General features: G+C 45.2%; 1 protein-coding gene across 1 annotated transcript in view; it reads left to right on the plus strand.

Moving 5' to 3' along the window:
- LOC135202979 (N(G),N(G)-dimethylarginine dimethylaminohydrolase 1-like) overlaps window positions 1-21,197 on the plus strand; it is an 87,977-nt gene that overhangs the window by 34,406 nt on the left and 32,374 nt on the right. Inside the window, exon 2 of the mRNA XM_064232512.1 lies at window positions 15,814-15,987. Coding sequence (XP_064088582.1) covers window positions 15,814-15,987 — 174 coding nt within the window. The remainder of the gene's footprint in view (window positions 1-15,813; window positions 15,988-21,197) is intronic.

Genomic DNA, 21,197 nt, shown 5'->3' on the forward strand with positions numbered 1-21,197 from the left:
CTCTGTTTAATCTTAAAATATGACCTTAATATCTAACTTTGGAGAAAATACTAACTTCGAAAGGAAAGTAGAGGTCTCGAGCTCTTGCTCTCACCACCAACAACTCGTGACTGGTGCCCATCTCTGGTGTCAGGACGTGTTAAAGTACTTTTTCAGAGGATGGATCCACGCGCAGTGGAAACTGGATCCGCTAGTCCAGTCGGTTGTTCCCCCTAATACCTAGTTAAGCAAGTCATTGAATCATGGAATAAATTTTGTATAAGTTGTCAAGTCGTCAGCATCTCAAAACTCGACAAGAATAAAGCTGTTTCTTTGAGTGCTATGAGAGTGTGGATTTGCAGTTAATGTGGATACCTAAGTAGTATGTTGTGTACGTAAACATAAGAGCGTTTACTCATTATTGTGTAGCCGTGTGACAGATAAGGTTGCAGGTCAGAACACCTTCGGCAGAGTAGAATCTGTAAAATAAAAGGATGAAACAGCTCTTGATATCATTCATCAGTGGGCATATAGGCTATAAGCCTATACTCCATTTTATTCATTTATTTACAAATAGCACAGCAATTAATTCTAAATCACCCTAAATACACAGAATATGACTACTACAAAAAAACTTCGTATTTGTCAACTCTAATTTGCAGTGTTCTATGTCTGACTTACATAGTTTAAGACATTAACAATTGTTTTCTGTATCATTAATTCTGGCCATTGTTTCCATGTCCAAAGCCCTGCAACTTTTAGAATTCAGCCAATATTACATGATTACCAACAGAATTGCCATTAGATTTATCATGAACGTGAATGTACGTTTCTTTTCAACATGTCCACATCTCTGACAGTAAAAGCAGACCGGCACATAATACCTGTCTCATATGTGTTATGTACTTCATTGTTAAGTAACTTTATCACCATTATCATGTTCTGCCAAGGGCATGTTTTGTGGCTTAAAAACATATGATTGCACCCATCCACATCAACACTTACATTCTCCTCTCATAGCTTAGCCATTAACAGAATTTTAGTTGTTGGTGTGATATTCTCAGCTAAATATATGGCATCATTCTGGTTAGATATGTTAAAGCATGCTGGACGGATGTGTTAAATTGTTAGATGAAAAGTGATTTCATACATTCAACTTACCTGTCAGATATATACATAGCTATCGACTCCGTCGTCCCCGACAGAAATTCAAATTTCGCGGCACTCGCTACAGGTAGGTCAGGTGATCTACAGCCCTGCTTCTGGGTGGCAAGGACTAGGAACTATTCCCGTTTTCTAATCAAGATTTCTCTCTGCGCCGGTGGTAATCAACATTGTTGTTACTTCCTCTGATAGAATTCGTTTTTTCGCAACGCTTTTGATCATCTCTCGCTGATATTTGGTGACGTACTTGGATCGTTTGGCATTCGCTATCGTGGACTGTTTTTTGGACTTGGTTTTTGGAATTCGTGAATATGTCTGACTCTAGTGTTAGTTTCAGAGTGTGTGTGAATGAGGGCTGTAAGGTGAGGATTCCGAAAGCTTCGGTAGATCCTCATACTACTTGTAGTGGTTGTAGAATGGTTGAATGCTCGATTGAGAATACGTGTAACGAGTGTGAGAAATTGAGTGCACAAGAGTGGAAGAATCTAACTTCTTCTTGAAGAAGGTTAGAGAAAGATAGAGAGAGGCAAGGCGGCTTATAAAACCCGCCCAGAATGGTCCTTTTACAATCTCATGATTTTACTGTCTAGTTCTGTAGCTTCTTCCTCTGATAATCATGCCCATTCTGTTTCAGCCCGTTCACAAATTGCTAATCCCTCTAGTTCTGCTTCGGAAATAGCGGAACTCAGAGCTTCCCTTCATAAATGCAGGAAAAAAATGGCAGCATTGGAAGGTAAGGAAAGTGAATGTGGTTTCGCTAGTGATATTAGTGTCCCCATGTATGTGGGGAGGGGGCGTCTGGTCGTCTCTGCGACGCTCCCAGGCCTAGACCTCTTCCAAGCTCCCTGGCCCGGAGGAGAAGGAAAGTCGAAAGCCGTACGGGGGTTGTGGAGAATCCCCACGATCAGGCGTCCCTTCGGCAGAATCTATCATATCACAAACTGCCAAGGACCGCTATAGGAAAAGCGTCCTTCGAGAGTGCTTTTCGTCTTCTAGTTCGCCCTCTCCGAGAAGAGGATGGAAGGAGTCGAAACTTTCCCGTCCGCTGAAGAGGATTAATGAAGAACATGAACTCAATTCTAGTCCCGAGCGCTTCTCTGAAGAAGGAGCGCCTTCAGTAATAAAGAAGGCTAGAATACATTCAGACTCTGGGTCTGGAGGAGATCCTAGAGCGCCTCCAGATCTCCCTCTCCTGATTCGAAAGATTCCTCAACCAGGAAAATTTTAATGATATGCAAGAACAATTAGCCTCGTTAGTAGGAGCTCTATATAAGGAGCCTACTCGTAAGAAGGATGATAGGCCTTCCTATTAAAAGATCTAAATACCGATCTCCTGTCGGGCGCGAGCACCCTACAGGGGAGTTGTCGCACAAGCGGCCATCTCTGGGGGGAGCAATGCGTTAGACAGGAGAGAAGTAAGAAAGGAAGTTACTCCTGTCAAGAGTGCGGCTCCACCCAGGAGCCAGGCTCCGAGTAGGCGCAAAGAGCCAGAGTATGCAGTACAACATTCAAGATCTTCAACCAAGCGCCAAGAGTTAACTGAAGAAGAAGATCCTGTTAGGAGTAGAGCGCTTGTTAAACGAAAGCGCCTACCTTGATCAATACTCCTACTAAACACCATACGCATTCCAAGGATCAGGAGTATTTGAGCGACGTACTCCTGCCAGGCGCCAGGAGTCTTCGGACCTCGATACTCCTCCCAGGCGCCAGGAGTATTCTGAACTTAATACTCCTGTAATCCTCCCAGGCGCCAGAGTATTCGGAACAAGATGCGCCTACCAGAAGCCAGGAGTATTCGAGGCGCGCTGCGCCTGCCAAGCGCCAGGAGTATTCCAAACACGTTACTCCTTCCAGGCGAGATACTTCCTGCTGCTACAACCAGGAGCATTCCTTGTATGAAGAAGCCTGACATCCGACAGGAGTCATCCAAGCGTCAATCTTTTAGCAAAGAGAGAGTAACTCTTAGCCCCTCTTCAATTAGGAGTGCTTCTTCAGAAAGAAAGAGAGTAAGGGAAGAAACAGAAGAAAGAAGGGAGCCTTCTCCTTCCGAGCCTATGAACCCAGAAGATGCCTCGGAGGATGAAATGAAGGAAGGATCTTCTAATTACAAAGTTCTTTCGTCCCTTCTCTTGGAAGAATATGGAGACTCGTTAACGCCAGCTGCTCCTCCTTCTCCACGCTCTCTGTGTCGAGCACGAAAAACACACAAGTCTCTTCTCTTTCCTAAAAATGAAGCCTGCTATATCTATGAGGAGGGCGCTTCAATCTCTTGACTCCTGGTTCAAGAAGAAGAAGGAGTTAGGAAGGACGGTCTTTTGTATGCCTCCCGCTAAACTTACAGGGAGGAGAGGCATTTGGTACGAAACGGGAGAAAATATGGGATTGTCTCTGTCCGTTTCAGCTGAGTCAGACTTCTCGAGTTTAGTAGATTCATCGAGAAGACACGCCTTGAATGCAGCAAAAGTAACATGGGGGCTTTCGGAAACGGACCACCTCCTCAAAGGGCTTTTCACACTTTAGAAGTTTTTAACTTCTTAGATTGGTCCCTTGGGGTTCTTGCCAAGAAGTCTCATGAAAAGGAACAACTGGACCCAGAAACCCTAATAGCATCCTCACATGCATTGATAAGGCTGTTCAGGATCGATCGGCTGAAGTATGCTCCCTCTTTGGTGCAGGAGTTTTAAAGAAGAGGGCGGTTCACAGTGCTTTCCTCACGAAGGCCGTCTCTCCTTCGCAAAGAGCCGCCTTATTGTTTGCGCCTCTCTCAGAACATCTTTTTCCCTCGCAGTTGGTGAAGGATATTGCTCATTCGCTGACTGAAAAGGCCACCCAGGATCTCCTTAGACAATCCTCAGGAAAAAAAAATAGGCCTGTTTGGCCAGTGAGGAAAAGAAAGTGGCTCGTCCAGCTCAGCAGCAGCCCTTTCGAGGAGGCCTTCCAGCTAGATCTATCGCCAGAAGGAAGTCAACCGAAAAAAGGGCAGGTCTTCCTTCCGTCCCTTTAAGAAAGGAAAGTGAGAATTCTGTCCTCCAGACACCTGTAGGAGCCAGGTTTACATTTCTTTGCGAAGCCTGGGAAGACATAGGATCGAATCCTTGGACGATGTCGATCATCAAGAAGGGTTAGCTCAATCCCATTAAAGGACATTCCTCCTTGACAACATCACCGAGGGAATTGTCCGCCAGATACAGGGGACCCTGTTCTGATGGATACTCTTCGTCAGATGGTGGAACAGATGTGGGACAAAAGAGCAATAGAGCTAGTGCTGGATTGCAGCTCCCCGGGGTTTTACAATCGCTTGTTTCTTGTAGCAAAAAGCCTCGGGGGATGGAGACCGGTACTGGATGTAAGCGCTGAACAAATTCGTAAAACAACAGAGTTCAGCATGGAAACGTCTGCTTCAGTCCTTGCAGCACTGCGGCAAGGAGATTGGATGGCGTCCTAGACCTTCAGGACGCATATTTCCACATCCCGATCCACCATTCGGCGAGGAAGTACCTTCGATTTATGTTCGAGGGAAGAATCTATCAGTTTCAGGGCCCTGTGTTTCGGCCTTTCCACGGCTCCTCAAGTCTTCACGGACGTGATGAAAAATGTATCAAGACATTTACATTTGAAAGGGATAAACGTCTCCCTGTACCTGGACGACTGGCTCATCAGAGCCAGGTCTCAAAAGCAGTGTTTGGAGGACCTGTCAACAACACTGGAATTGACAAATCATTGGGATTGATCGTGAACCTCGAGAAGTCTCAGATGATCCCCAGCCAGAACGTGGTTTATCTGGGGATTCAGATGGATTCTCGGGGTTTTCGAGTTTTTCCCTCTCAAGAGAGAATAAAAGAAAGGCTGTGCCACAGTAATCGAACTTCTTAGGGAAAGAGCGCACTTCAGCGAGGGAATGGCTGAGCCTTCTGGGGACCCTTTCCTCGCTCGAACAGTTTTCTTTCTCCTAGGAAGACTACATCTTCGTCGCTTCAGTTCTTCCTGAGAAGAAGTTGGAGTTGGAAGACAGGACAGCTCTCGGACACGTTTCCAATCTCGGAGGAAAATAAAAAATCTTTAAAGTGGTGGTTGATTCCCTTAAAAGAAAACAAAGGGGGTGTCCCTGCAAGTACGGAACCCAAGCCGGACAGGCTGGGGTGCAACATTGGATCCAAAGAAGTGTCAGGCACCTGGTCGGCAGAACAGGTGTCATGGCACATAAATTGCAAGGAGCTTTTAGCAATTCCTTGCGCTAAAGAGCTTCGAACACATAGTCAGAGGCAAGGTCGTACAGATAAACTCAGACAATACGACAGCTCTGGCTTATGTCAAGAAACAAGGAGGGACTCACTCTTTCGCTCTGTACGAGCTGGCAAGAGATCTGTTGATTTGGGCGAACCAAAGGAAGGTAGTTCTTCTAACGAGGTTTGTCCAAGGGGAGAGGAATGTGAGAGCGGACAGACTGAGCAGGAGGTTCCAGGTCCTTCCCACAGAATGGACACTCCACTCAGAAGTCTGTCAGAGCCTTTGGCTCCTTTGGGGGAAGCCTCAAATAGATCTTTTCGCCACATTCCTCTCCAAAAGGATAGACACATTTTGTGCCCTGGTGGAAGATCCCAGGGCTTATGCAACAGACGCCTTCCTCCTGGACTGGTCAGGGATAGATGTTTACGCTTTTCCCCCGTTCAAGATACTGGGGGAAGTAGTCAGAAAAATTCGTGGCATCCGAAGGAACCAAAATGACTCTGATTGCTCCGTATTGGCCAGCTCAAATTTGGTTCACAGAGGTGATGGAGTGGACAGTGGACTTCCCCAGATCTCTTCCAAACAGAATAGATCTGCTCAAACAACCCCACTTCGAGAGGTACCATCAAAATCTACCCGCTCTTGCTCTGACTGCCTTTCGACTATCGAAAGACTTGTCAGAGCGAGAGGGTTTTCTCGCCAGGCAGCAAGCGCAATTGCTAGAGCCCGCAGATCATCTACTAGGTGAGTGTACCAATCGAAGTGGGAAGTTTTCAGAAGCTGGTGCAGGTCGAAGAAGCTGTCCTCTTCCAGTACCTCTGTGACCGAAATTGCGGATTTCCTTCTGTTTCTTAGAGAAAAGTCGCATCTCTCTTGTACCGACTATTAAGGGGTACAGGAGTATGCTGTCAGCAGTCTTTAGAAACAAGGGATTAGATCTAACGAATGATAAGGATTTGCACGACCTCATTCGTTCCTTCGAAACATCAAAGTCACTTGAACCTAAGGTTCCAAGCTGGAACTTAGATGTGGTTCTTAAATTTCTATCCTCCGAAGAATTCGAACCACTACACACTGCTTCTTTTCGTAATATCACTAGAAAGTGTTTGTTTCTGATGTCTCTTGCAACGGCAAAAAGGGTCAGTGAGTTGCACGCCCTTGAATCACGAGTTGGCTTCAAAGGAGACTCTGCAATTTGTTCATTTCAGTCTCTCTTTCTTGCCAAAAACGAAAACCCTTCGAATCCCTGGCCCAGGAGCTTCGAGGTGAAAGGACTTTCTAGTTTGGTGGGCAGAGAGGCAGAAAGATCCCTTTGCCAGTTAGAGCTCTAAAATTTTATCTGGACAGAAGAAGCAGTTGGGGGGTTCGCAAAAAGGTCTTTGGTGCTCAGTAAAAGACCCCAAGAGAGCAATGTCCAAGAACGCCTTAGCCTTCTTTGTTAGAAGTGTTATTATGGAAGCTCATAAGAATTGTCCAGATGATCTTTTAATCTTTTAAGAGTGAGAGCCCACGAAGTTAGGGCAATCGCAACCTCTGTGGCGTTCCAAAGAAATATGTCACTCAAAAACATTTTGGACGCAACTTATTGGAGATGCAACTCTGTGTTTGCATCTCATTATTTAAAAGACGTGCGAGTTACGTATGAGAAATGTTTTTCTTTAGGTCCGTTTGTGTCAGCACAGACGGTTCTGGGTAAAGGAGAGGAGCAAACCGATCCTTAAATTGTGTACGTAACCCTCTTGTCGGATGTGTTCTCGTGTTTCCTGTGCATGGGAGTGTCAGTTGTCGCACTAGCGGCCTTCACTTCGCTTCATTTGGAAATCGAGTGACAGCTGACTATTAGAGGGGTACAAAATTTTTTATTTTTGTATGTATGAGTTTCGAGTTTGTGGTTGTTTGCTAAGAGTTTGGGGATAACTCTTGGCAATCTTAGAACTAACACGGGTTAGGATCGGGTGATCGGGATCGGTTGTGTGCTCCTTAAATAAAGGCGTGTTGTCATATAAGCGGATGTGCTCCCATTGACAAACGCCAGTTAGGTTCTGTCGAGTAAGTGGAAGAGACCCCATCGACAGATCCACAAGAACTCTTGGCCACAGATCACTATCTCGCTAAGGCTCTTGAGATGAAGCAGACTCCTGGGCAGTAGCCTCGAAGTCTTCCATCTAATAAGGTAGGAACTAAGGTTTTTTTATACCTACAACATATGTTGTTTACCTGTCTAGTCAGTTAGTTAGCTGTCTCTTGCCCTCCACCAAAGGGTGTCAATCAGCTATGTATATATCTGACAGGTAAGTTGAATGTATGAAAATGATATTTTTGTACAAGTAACTTACCCAGCAGATATATACTTAGCTATAGACTCGGTCGTCCCGACAGAATTTCAAAACTCGCGGCACACGCGACAGGTAGGTCAGGTGATCCACCATTCCCGCCGCTGGGTGGCGGGGTCTGGAACTATTCCCGTTTTCTAAGCCATAATTTCTCTGTCGGTTGAACGGACAACACCTATTGTTCGTTCCTCCATCTTGGATTTCAACTCGTTTGCCGAGAATTTGGATTGGCTTTTTGGTGACGTATTCTGTTTTTTCTCTGGCTTGGCATACGCTTATTGTGGACTGTTTTTCGACTTTGGTTTTGACTACTCTTTCACGATGTCTGACGCTAAGGCTTCACCTATGTTTAGAGTTTGCAGTAGGGAAGACTGTAAGGTTAGGCTGCCTAAATCGGCATTGGATCCGCATAGTATTTGCGCTAAATGCAGGGAGAATGAATGTTCTTTTATTAACACCTGTGTGGAATGCGAGAACCTTACGGAGCTTGAATGGAAGGAATTATCATCATATGTTAGGAAGCTTGAGAGAGATAGAGTGAGGAAGGCTTCAGCTAGGTCATCTAGTAGATCTTGCTCCTTAGAACAAGAAATTAACTCTCCATCTAACAATTTTCCCTTAGCCTCAGCTGCTTCTCCCTGTTCTGAATCCAAAGATTCTTCGTCAGAGAGGGAAAATGTAAAAGCTTCAATTAAGAAACTTCAAGCTCAGCTACGAGCTCTAAACCAAGGTAAGAGTGGTGATAGTGACTTGTGCAGTGTCCCCAGTGCAGTGGGAGGGGGCGTCTGACCGGTTCCTCATTGCTCCTAGGCCTAGACCTCTTCCAAACTCCCAGGACCAGGGGAGGAGAAAATGTCGAAAGCCGCAGGGAGGATGCAGAACATCCCCAACGGTCAGGCGTCCCTTCGGCAGATCCTGTTGTTAAGTCCCAGGCTGCCTCGGATTGCCGCAGAAAAGGCGTCCTAAAGGAGTGTTTTTCGGCCTCAGACTCTTCCTCTCCTAGACGAGGATGGAGTTCGGCCTCCCGTTCGCGCCCTTTGAAGAGAGCCTGGAAGGCGCCTAAAGGAGACGCTGCTGACTCCAGCCCAGAGCGTTTTTTCCCCGAGGATTGGCCTTCGGGACCTAAGAAGACTAGACAAGAGGAGGCCTGCTCTTCAGGATCCGACCAAGAAGTTTTTGGTTAATCTGCAAGAGCAATTAGCTTCGCTCGTAGGCTCTTTTGCTAAGGACTCTACAAGGAGGAAGGATGTCTCGCTCCCTGTTAAGAGTTCCGCTAAGCGTCCTTCTTCGTATAGGAGAGAACTCTCACGATCTCCAGGACGTTTATCGCCTTCGTCGAGAGACTCGTCGGATAGGAGTTGTTCTCCTGAGAGAAGAGCCCTTTCGCCCTATAGGCTGTCTTCCCCGAAGCGCCCTCTTAGACACAGCGCATCGAGCAGAAGTCTCGATCGTTTAGGTGCAAGGAACCGGGAAACCGATTTAGGTATCAGGATCCCTTGGGTCTTCCAAGGACCAGGAGGCCAGACAGGCGCAAAGAGGCAGCAAGACGCAAGAAAGGACGTCAAGAGCCTCTTAGAACTCTGGATTCAGGACGTCAGGATTCTGCTAGAAGGCAGGAATCAGGACGCTATGAGCCAGGACGCCATGAGTCAGGGCGCCAGGAGTCAGGGCGCCAGGAGTCAGGGCGCCAGGAGTCAGGGCGTCAGGAGTCAGGGCGCCAGGAGTTAGGACGCCAGAAAACAGGACGCCAGGAGTACGTTAGGCGTCAAGTGTTAGGGCGCCAAGAGCCTGTTAAGCGTCAGGAATCAGGACGCGGGGATCTTTTCAAGCGCCCTGAATCAGGACGCCAGGAGCCTAGCAAGCGCCACGAACCCGACGAACCTAGACAACAAGAGTCTAGTAGGCACAAGAGTGTTGCCGACAGACAGGAGCCTCACTCTTCGTATAGGAGTGCTAATGTTCCACGCTCCCCTTCTCGGGAAAGGAGTTCTTCTCCCGGGAAGAGCCAGATCACTCCAAAACGATCTCCTTCTGTAGATCAGTTGGACCAGGTATCGGAAGACGAAGAGCCTGTAGATGTAGCAGTTTCGGACTACAAGAGACTTTCTCTTTTGCTGCTAAAGGAGTTCGGAGACTCCCTTCATCCTGCGGACCCTCCTTCACCAGGATTCGTTTGATGTCCAGCACTAAAGCTCTCAAATCGTCTTCCCTTCGTTAAGATGCGCCCCGCTCTTTGTATGAAAAAGGCATTGAAAACTTTTTCAGAGTGGTTGACTTCCAGAAGGGAAGCGGGCAAGACAGTTTTTTTCCTGCCCTCCTTCCAAGTTAACAGGCAAACCAGGAAGGTGGTACGAGACCAAAGAGCCGATGGGGTTAGGTCTGCCTTCTTCCGCGGATGCGGATTTTGCTTCCTTAGTGGACTCTGCTAGGAGGAAGTCGTTGCTGTCTGCTAAGGCGACTTGGGGCATGTGTGAGCTGGACCACCTTCTAAAGGGCCTCTTTAAAACCCATGGAAGTCTTCAACTTTATGGACTGGGCTTTAGGAGCATTAGCGAAGAGAGCTCAGGACACGGACTTTGTTTCCATGGAGGAACTTTCGAGCGTCCTGGCTTGCCTGGACAGAGCGGTCATGGGACGGTTCTGTGGAAGTTGCCTCTCTTTTTGGAACGGGAGTATTGAAGAAGAGATCTGTCTTTAGCTCTTTCTTAGCAAGAGCAGTATCACCCTTGCAAAGGACATCTCTTCTTTTTGCTCCTTTATCCCCGACACCTTTTTCCACAAGAGACGGTTAGAGAGGTTTCGAAATCTCTTACGGAGAAGGCAACTCAAGATCTCCTCACGCACTCAGCCAAGAAGTTTAGGCCGGCAGTGCCGATAGAGAAGAAAGAGAGACCCTCGTTTGTTCAGCCCTTTCGAGGGGGCCTCCTCTTTCTAGAGCCCCTCTTAGAGGTCGAAGACCAGAGAGAAAGAGTAGACCATCTAGAAGGTCCTTCGGGAAGTCTAGATGAACAGCAAGTCCTCCAGACGAAAGTAGGCGCCAGGCTACTCCACTTTGCCAAAGTCTGGGCGCAGAAGGGAGCGGACTCCTGGTCCCTCTCTATCCTGAAAAAAGGATACTTGATCCCCTTCAGGGAGAATCCTCCCTTGACGACAACTCCAAGGGAGTTGACCGCCAGATACTCGGATCCGGTCCGAAAGCTTGCTATGTTGCAAGCAGTGGAACAGATGATTTCCAAGGAAGCGGTAGAACTGGTTCAAGATCTCCAGTCTCCAGGATTCTACAATCAGCTATTCCTGGTACCGAAAGCATCGGGGGGATGGAGACCAGTTCTAGACGTCAGTGCCCTGAATTTCTTTGTCTTGAAGAAGAAATTTTCAATGGAGACGTCTTCCTCTGTTCTATCTGCTCTTCGTCCAGGGGACTGGATGGTGTCCCTGGACCTTCAGGATGCGTATTTCCATGTGCCAATTCATCCGGCAGCAAGGAAGTATCTGAGGTTCATGTTCCAAGGGAAAGTGTTCCAGTTCGAGCGATGTGCTTCGGACTTTCGACTGCCCCTCAAGTCTTTACGGACATCATGAAGAATGTAGCTTATTGGGGCTACATCTGGAAGGGATCAGGATCTCGTTATATCTGGACGATTGGCTAATAAGAGCCCAATCGGAGAAAAAATGTCTGGAGGACCTTTTAGTTTTACTTCTAAAGTTGACAAAGTCCTTAGGACTTTTAGTAAATCACGAGAAATCCATGCTGACTCCCCAGCAAAGTATTGTCTATCTGGGGATTCAGATGGATTCTCGGGATTTTCTAGCGTATCCTTCGCAGGAAAGGAGAGGACGCTGCCTAGAAAAGGTGTCAGTCTTCTTAAGGAAAGAACATTGTTCCGCGAGGGAATGGATGAGCTTGCTGGGGACCCTCTCCTCGATGGAACAGTTCGTTTCCTTAGGAAGACTTCACCTACGACCCCTTCAATTTTATCTGAAGGAGAAGTGGGATTGGAAGTCCAACAATCTGGGAGAGACTTTTCCAATCTCCGAAACGGATCAAGGAGAATATCCGTTGGTGGTTAGATCCACAGAAAACTAAGCAAAGGAATCTCCCTTCGCTTACAGAACCCGCGCCTAGCGTTGTTTGCAGACGCCTCAGATTCAGGGTGGGGAGCGACCCTAGGTTCGCAAGAAGTGTCAGGCATTTGGGAAGGAGAACAAGTGTCCTGGCACATCAACAAGAAAGAGCTAACAGCCATTCATCTAGCTTTGGTTCATTTCGAGGAACAGGTCTCAGGTCTGGGGATTCAGATTCACTCGGACAACAACAACAGCCCTCGCTTATATAAAGAAGCAAGGGGGGACGCATTCCTTTTCCCTGTACGAATCAGCAAAGGATCTGCTGATTTGGGCACAGGAAAGGAAGATCTCTCTCCTCACAAGGTTTGTGCAGGGAGAGAAAAATGTCCGGGCAGATCTGTTAAGCAGAAAAGAACAAGTCCTACCCACGGAATGGACTCTCAATCCTCAGATTTGCCAACAACTTTGGCATCTGTGGGGAAGGCCCAATATAGACCTGTTCGCGACCAACAAGAATCACAGATTAGAAACCTATTGCTCCCCGATCTCGGATCCTCAAAGCAGTAGCAGTAGACAGCTTTCTGCTAGATTGGACGGGCTTGGACGCGTACGCCTTCCCTCCTTTCAAGATAGTAGGAGAAGTGTTGAGGAAGTTCGCTTGCTCGGAAGGAACAAGAATGACCCTCATTGCTCCCTTTTGGCCGGCTCTCGATTGGTTCACAGAGGTGCTGGAGTGGTTAGTGGATTTTCCAAGATCGCTTCCACTAAGGAACGATCTTCTCAAACAACCCCACTTCGACAGGTTTCACAAAAACCTCCCCGCTCTAAGTCTGACCGCCTTCAGACTGTCGAAGGACTTGTCAGCAGCAAAGGGGCTTTTCACGAGAAGTGGCGAAGGCTATTGCAAGAGCCAGAAGAGTCTCCACTTCTAAAGTATATCAAGTCGAAGTGGGAGTTGTTTAGAAGATGGTGGTGTAAGGAAAAGAAAATATCCTCCTCCAGTACCTCTGTAACTGAAATCGCAGATTTTCTCCTATATTTGAGAAAGACTGTAACCTGGCAGTTTCAACAGTGAAGGGTTACAGAAGTATGCTGGCCTCAGTTTTTCGACATAGAGGAATAGATCTGACAAACAATAAAGATCTTCATGACCTTATAAGGTCTTTTGAGACCACGAAAGAACATGTAATCAAGAAGCCTAGCTGGAACTTGGATGTGGTCCTCAAGTTCCTAATGTCGGAAAAATTCGTACCGTCTCACGCAGCTTCGTTTAGGGACTTAACAAGAAAGTCTTTATTCCTTTTTGCGTTAGCAACAGCCAAGAGAGTGAGCGAGTTGCAAGCTTTGGAAGGTAAAGTGGGGTTTAAGAAAGATTCAGCGATTTGCTCCTTTCGACCATTTTTTCTAGCGAAAAATGAAAATCCCTCAAAGCCCTTTGGCCAAGAAGCTTTGAGATAAAAAGGAATATCTTCATTAACAGGGAGAGAACTAGAAAGGACTTTGTGTCCAGTCAGGGCACTCAAGTTCTACCTGGAGAAGAAGAAGTTGCTGAAAGGTACAGAAGAAAGTCTTTGGTGCTCTGTAAGAGATCCGAAAAGAGCGATTTCTAAGAACGCCCTTACATTCTTCATAAAAGATGTAATAAGGGAAGCTCACCTTAAATGCGAAGAAGAGCATTTCAAGGTTCTCAGAGTGAGAGCTCATGAAGTGAGAGCCATAGCTACGTCGATGGCATTTCACAAAACATGGTCGCTTCAGGCTCTTATAGAGTCGACATTTTTGGAGATGTAATTCGGTGTTCGCCTCGAATTACCTAAGAGATGTTAAAAATTTCGTACGAAAAGTGCTTTGCTCTGGGAGCGTATGTTTCGGCGAATTCAGTGCTGGGAGAAGGGGCTGAGGCTAATCCTTCCTATTTAGTTTAAGGCTTAAATTACTGTTTATTGGTGGTTGTTTTTATTGGTTAATTGTCAGAGGGAATAGGGACCCTCTTACAATTCATAGATTGTAACAAGACTAACATGGTCAGGTGATCGGGATTGGCTTCAGTGCTCTTTGTGATTTGTTTAATAACCTTAACTCTGTCATGTAAGAGGGCGAGTCTCCATTGATATGACAAAAGGTCAAGGCTCTACCATGTAAGTGGGTCAGCCCCCATTGGTACGATCCAGTATAGGCTCTGTCGCGTAAGCGGGCTAGCCCCCATTGACACGATCCAAAGAGTTATTCAACCATAGGTTCATTCCTCGTTGAAACTCTTGAGGCAAGCAGACTCATCGACAGTAGTCATGAAGTCTTCAGCCCAATAAGGTAGGAACTATGGATTATGTTATCCAAGAACATAGGTTGTTTTTTCCTGTTTTTTAATGTATTTAGTTTAAATATTATTTTGTTTTTAGCTGTCTCTTGCCCGCCACCAAGGGTGCCAATCAGCTAAGTATATATCTGCTGGGTAAGTTACTTGTACAAAAATGATATTGTTAAGATACAATAAAGTTTTGTACATACTTACCTGGCAGATATATACGATTAATGGCCCACCCAGCCTCCCCTCAGGAGACAGGTGGAAGAGAAATTATGGCTTAGAAAACGGGAATAGTTCCAGACCCCGCCACCCAGCGGCGGGAATGGTGGATCACCTGACCTACCTGTCGCGTGTGCCGCGAGTTTTGAAATTCTGTCGGGACGACCGAGTCTATAGCTAAGTATATATCTGCCAGGTAAGTATGTACAAAACTTTATTGTATCTTAACAATATCATTGTTATGATACAATAAAGTTTCATACATACTTACCTGGCAGATATATACAATTGAAGACCCACCCAGCCTCCCCGCAGGAGACAGGTGGAAGAGAGAATCTGATTAGAAAACGGGAATAGTTCCTAGTCCTGCCACCCAGAGCAGGGCGGTAGATCACCTGACCTACCTGTAGCGAGTGCCGCGAAATTTGAATTTCTGTCGGGGACGACGGAGTCGATAGCTATGTATATATCTGCCAGGTAAGTATGTATGAAACTTTATTGTATCATAACAATATCATTTTTCGTTATATTGTAGACTTAACCTACTACCTTCCATGCACAACTGATTAAAAAAATCTGTATAAGTTAAAGGATTTGATATTCCACAATTCAAACAACAAAATTCACTGCCATAGTTACGTAGTGACTCGACATTAGGTAACAGGAAACTGAATAATAACCTGCCTTGCTCGAGACATATGTATTCCCATAGGTCATGTAGTGGGAGTAAATAGAAACAGGTTGAATAGTCAAGACTATGAATAAAAAAAAAGAAAGAATAGATGGTCAAAGAAAGACTGATGCATCGCGAGATTCTATGCCTGGTCGGTGACCAGCTTCCACCTCGTATACGTATGAGTTGCCAGATGCCACAGATTCCTTGCTTTACAATCTATGATTATTTTTAACTAATTTCCAGCTGGCGCAAGATTATCATATTGTTAAGACCGATGGTTTGTTAGCTATGAAAAATACAAATTGATTAAAAAGTTTGTCATATTTAGCTTCATTCTCATGTATGTAGATTCTTGATTACTAGTTACAGTTTGATGGTAAGATGTTACAAAAATATCCCATACACTAACATTATAGTAGTTTACATTAAAAGGTCTGTGAATATAGAATAAAGTTACAATATAAAGATTGTGAATACAAGAAGAGAATCCTTGTAGTAAAATAGACAGCAAAATGGCCATAAAGGCTCAGTGAGGTGTGGTAGGTTAGCTTAAGCTTATGTGAAATGTTATTAAAAATCCCAAGTTAGGATGGTACTCCAGGCCTTAAGTTAAAGTCTGGCTTTTTATAATTTTAATCTTAAGGATAAAGTATTTTATTGCAGTATGCAGTATAAGCTTTCTGCTTTGTCTTATCAGTATAGTCTTTGTGGCCAGTTTATCAAGATGTATTGAACTCCAAACCTTGTGATGAATTTAAAAGATTCTGTGTATAGTGCAGCTTCCAAATACAGTCGCAGTTTTGTAAACTCCAGTTTGTTTGAGTCACCTTGAAATTTGACAGGCAAGGAAACAGCACGAAAGCTATGTGGCAGCTTTGAGGGAAATTGGTCTTGATGTTATTGAGCTGCCTGCAGATGAGACTCACCCAGATTGTGTGTTTGTTGAAGATATAGCTGTGGTTTGTAATGGAACGGCATTATTAACAAGGCCAGCGCACCCTTCTCGAGAAAAGGAGGTGAGTTTCATTTGAACTCAAATTTGATTTTGTTTCGTGTAGCTAATGATGATGAAAGTTATACTAACTGCAATGTTTTTGTTAATGTAAATGTTTTTATGTGTCGTTTTAATTTTTGTTTTGTTCATGAAACTTACCTGACAGATATATTTATAGCTGTATTTTCTGAAGTCCGACAGAATTTAAAAATTCGCGGCACACGCAGTGGGCGGCCAGGTGGTAGTACCCATTCCCGCCGACTGGGAGGCGGATATCAGGTAAACCTATTTTCCTATTTTCTATTCATATTTTTTTTCTGTCGCCGGTCGGTAAACAACTGTTTACAGACCTCCGCCTAGGATTTTGAAACTTCATTAGCCACTTAAGTATCCTAATTATTCTTTCGATTATTAACTTGGATTTGTGGCTAGGCATACGCTATCGTAAATTTTTTCATTGCATTTGATGTCTGAAGCTAGTTAGCCTAGTTTCAGACTTTGTTGTCTGCATGGTAAGGTGAGGCTACCGTAACTTTCGGTAGACACTCGCTTAGTATATATGACGTTTACATGTTTTCTTTGCATAAGGTAATTAGTGTAATGTGTGACTGATTATGGAAGAAGGAGGATTCATTTACGCATTTTAGAGCGTGTTAGAATCAGGAGTTTTCCTCCACAGTAAACAGAAGTTAGAAATAATGAACCTTCTAACCTCCTGTAGATTTTATTTTGCCTAACCCTGTGGTATGGCTTACGAGCCTAGAATAAGTGTCTGCTAAAGGATTACATCAAGTAATCTTAGACTAAAGTGCTCGCTCTCCAATCAGTGTTGTGAAGTGTAGTGCCCCTTGTGTTGTGGAGGGGGCGTCAGATCGGCCCCATAATGCGTCTAGGCCTGGACCTCTGTCGGACTCCCAGGACTCAGGAGAGGGCATGTCGAAAGCCGCAAGAGGGTTACGGGGGCTCCCCACCGATCTGGCGTCCCTTCGGCAGAACCTGTTGACTCTTCCCAGGCTGCTAAAGATCGTGCACGTGCACGAATCTTGAAGGATTGCTTCTCGTCCTCCGAGGCGTCCTCCCCACACAGGGGTTGGAGTTCTCGGAAGGACTCGCGCCCCCTAAAGAAGCTTTGGAGAGAGGGACCTTCACGTCCTCTCTCTCGTCACGAGAGGATGAAAGAGTAAAGAGACCACATTTTCCCTTTTAGAAGAATGCACTGGCTCTTTTCCTAAGGGACATTTAAGGAGGCTCATTCATCTTGCCAGAAGAGTGATTTGAGCCTCCTGCGAGAACGCTCATGTATATATCATTTATACATTATTAAGGAGGCTCATTCATCTTGCCAGAAGAGTGATTTGAGCCTCCTGCGAGTGACCGCTCATGTATACATCATGTATACATTATTAAGGAGGCTCATTCATCTTGCCAGAAGAGTGATTTGAGCCTCCTGCGAGTGAACGCTCATGTATATATCACTTATACATTATTAAGGAGGTTCATTCATCTTGCCAGAAGAGTGATTTGAGCCTCCTGCGAGTGAACGCTCATGAAGTTAGAGCTGTTTCAACCTCGCTAGCATTGCCAAAAGAATTTGGTAATCAAGGACATTCTTGATTCCACCTTTTGGAGGAGCAACTCAGTATTCGTCTCCTCTCCTCATTGCGCTCCGTATACGTTATGTAACGTTCGCTTTACTTCGATAAAGCAAGCTGATAAGTTTGACGGCCGGCAAGCTGCTTTGCACAGTCAAACAACTTATGTCTCTGGTCGGCATAAGAAGGGCAATTTAGACGTGAGGAAGCTTTTGGAGGTGCTCGACGTCCTATAAGTAGAGACATTCTCCAGGACGCTCGGCAAGCACCTTGCGGAAGACGAAAGCCATACGTCTTCCTTTAGTGTTCACACTCTTCAGGAGCAAGCGTGCGGCTCTCCAGGGAAGACTCGCATGAGGGACGGCCCCTTAAACAAAAATATTCAATGTCATACGCAAAACGCGGTTCGTCATAAACATTGAGATGTTGGCAGGTCGCTCGCCAGGACGCCTCTTGGCGGGCCTTGCATGCATCAAGGCGCTCAACGAGTTCCTCTCTGAAACGTCGTTAGAAGACTTGGTGTTCTCTGCTCAGACACGCTTGTAGCTAAGCAGGACGTTTTTTGAGGACGCTCAGCAGGACGCTAAGCAGGACGCTTTTGAGGACGCTCGGCAGGACGCTCAGCAGGACGCTTTTGTGGACATTCGCCAGGACGCTTCGGTGGAAGCTCGGCAGGACGCTTTGCGAGAGAAAGGACTTGTTGAAGGCGTCTTATTTGCTGTTGAGGACATTTCTTTACAGAAATTTTTAAAGGATTCGGAGTTAGCGGAGAGACATACCCGAATTTTTTCTTCGAGTCCCTTTCTTTCCTCTTCATCGATTTCTTTGAGAATCGGGAATATATATAATCGGATTCCTGGGTGACTTTCGGTCATGTTAAAGGGTTTCCCCTATTAGCAAAGTGCTAATAGTTTTGTCAAGTCAGGACGTTTTCCCCATTGTCATTTAAGTGGGGGACCCCTCATAAATGGGGTAGTTCTCATTGACATAGATTTTAACGTTTTTATCGTTTAAGCGGATAAACTCATTAACAAATTTCGGAAGAGCTCTCATTCATTTTCAGAGGCTCATCCGGGGTTAAGAGAAAAGACTTGTAGACTATCCAGGAAGTCTTTTGTCCAATATCATAAGAAACATTGAACGGTCTTTTTTCGATCCACGTTCTCTCTTGATGATCTCTATTCGAATGTTACTCCCTTTTCTTGGAAAAGAGTCTTGGCAAAGAGTCAAGGAGTTCTTTTAAAAGTCTCGTTCATTAGAACGTGGACAGTCGTTTTCCTTTCTTTCTCTCTTCTCGTCCAGGAAAGATGTAGTAGAGAATTCGATGTTCAAATTACTACAATACTTACGTAGTTTATCTTTGCGTCATTTTGCTAACGCATGGGTCGAGTCATATACGCATATCGATTTGACCTCTGCGGATAGAAGCCGAAAGAAACTGTTGTTCTAATAGTTTATTGACACTCCCTTCAACCTTCCAAGAGTTTTCGGAGTAAGAACAACTCTTCAGGTATTACGACAACACCAACTCAGCTTCTGTATTTAGCGAATTCTGTTTCGTTTAAATAGGCCTGCTTGAGAGTTTCCTTTTGCTCGATAATATCATACCTATTCCTTCGTAAGGGAGTAGCTGGCAACTCAGGCAGATAGTATTCTGTTCACCATTGAAGCTTTCCTTCGAGGAAGACTTCTCCACTCTTTTTGATAGAGATCGAAGGTGGTCGATCTCCAATCCTTATTTTGTTTTTCTTAAAGGAAAGAATTTAGGATGGAGATCGTTGTTCAGAATACTATAAATATACTACGTATATTAACCTCGCGACATGATTCTACTAAGCAGTTGAATTGTCCGAGGGGTAGGCGCATATCCTAGTTATTCTACGGATTGCGACTTAGACGAGAAGTATTCTAATTGAACTGCAAACAACTTAACTCAGCTTCTGTATTTAGCGAATTTTTGTTTCGTTAATATGCCTGCTTGAGATTTCCTTTGGCTCGATAATTTCATACCTTTCCCTTCGTAAAAGGAGTAGCTGGCAACTCAGGCACATAGTGCGAGACGATGATCAAGGCTGCTGTTACTGTGATCTACGCAGTACCGGCTAGCTCGGTGTCATGCGCGGTTGGTTACGTCTCTCTCCCTTCCGGGAATGGCTGAATAAACCGTCTCTCTGCCCTACAATCATGGATTTTAGCCTCGGGTTGAGGAAATTTCTAGTAATCTTGAATGATCATACCTGCCGTTTACTTAGAAAATTTCAACAAGATATCTCTTATACTTGTTAGGTGCGGGTTTACCGCACGGTAACATTCTGTACAAATCTACCGCGGCATAGCACTATATAATGCTCTCCTGCTTATGCAAAGCGCAGCCTTATTTAGGGAAGGAAGCAGGCTGAGTGAGGGAATGGATGAGTTTGCTGGGGACCATTTCCTCGCTGGAGAAGCTTGTTTTCCCTGAATAAACAGCAATTCAGACCTCTACAAATTTTCCTCACGAAGAAATTGGAATAACATCAAAGATCTTGTAATTCTAATTTTCTCTCAACGGCTCGAGGATCACCTCGGGTGATAGCGAGAGGGTGCCAGACATCCGAACAGAGAACAGATGTTCTGGCACATTGTCCGAAAGAATTGGAAGCCAAATTGGTCGGCTCTCCAGTTCCTCGAAGGGTGAGTTTGGATCGAGTGGCCCAAATCATCTCGGATAATTTCTCAGCTCTCTCATAGCTCGAGAAGAGAGTATTGGTTATGGGCTTGGGCACGGAACGTAACGATCCTCAAGAGGTTCGTTAAACTAGTGCACGTCCGTGCGGGTCTTCTCGATCGAAGGCAACAACTACTGATGTCTGAGTAATCCTCACTTAGAAGTATGTCGAAAGTGAGGAGAGACTGAGGGCGTCCTTTCGTTAAGTTTTTTCGTAATTATTGAAGACGAAGGAGCTTCCTCTTTAGTTGTTCCCTTATTCATGATCCTAGAGGATTAGCTTTAGTCGCCACATGTTGGCCTCTAAGAGGTTGGATTCACAGAGGTCAGGTAATTCAGAGAATTGTCCAAAGACCCTTCCCGAGAGAATCTGTGTAATCTAACATCGTCACTTAGTGAAGTATCTAATATCTCTCCTCTCTGACTCTGAAGGCGTTCAGACTATCGAGAAGCGATAAGAGCTTCAAGATTAATGGCAGTCTTGGCCAAGGCAAAGCAGTGCTGCCTATTTTCAGTTTTCAATCGGAGGGGGCCGTTTCTGGAGATAGTGAAGGGAAATGACTGTTCCTCCACCTCGACCTCTGTGAATTTCGTTATGGTTCTATCTTTCCGTATGAAGTATGAGATAAGATAGAAGTCCTAACTGTAGAATATGCAAATATGTTGTTGACGGCCTCTAGGCTCAGAGATTCGGTTCTGTCAAACAACAAAGCTTCACGATCTTTGAGGTCTGTGGAGATCTTGAAATTCTCTGGATCAAAGGTTCCGGCATGGAACTTAGACGTAGTCTGAGTTTCTGATGCCAAAAGCATTTCGAACCTATCCTTTCTGCGAACTTAATACACGTGACCAGAAAGGCTAATATTCTAACCGCTCTAGCCACGGCAAGGAAGGGTCAGTGAGGTTTTAGCCATCATCACGAGGTTTTTGGCT

Source organism: Macrobrachium nipponense, chromosome 33, assembly GCF_015104395.2.
Source record: "Macrobrachium nipponense isolate FS-2020 chromosome 33, ASM1510439v2, whole genome shotgun sequence".
NCBI lineage: Eukaryota > Metazoa > Arthropoda > Malacostraca > Decapoda > Palaemonidae > Macrobrachium > Macrobrachium nipponense.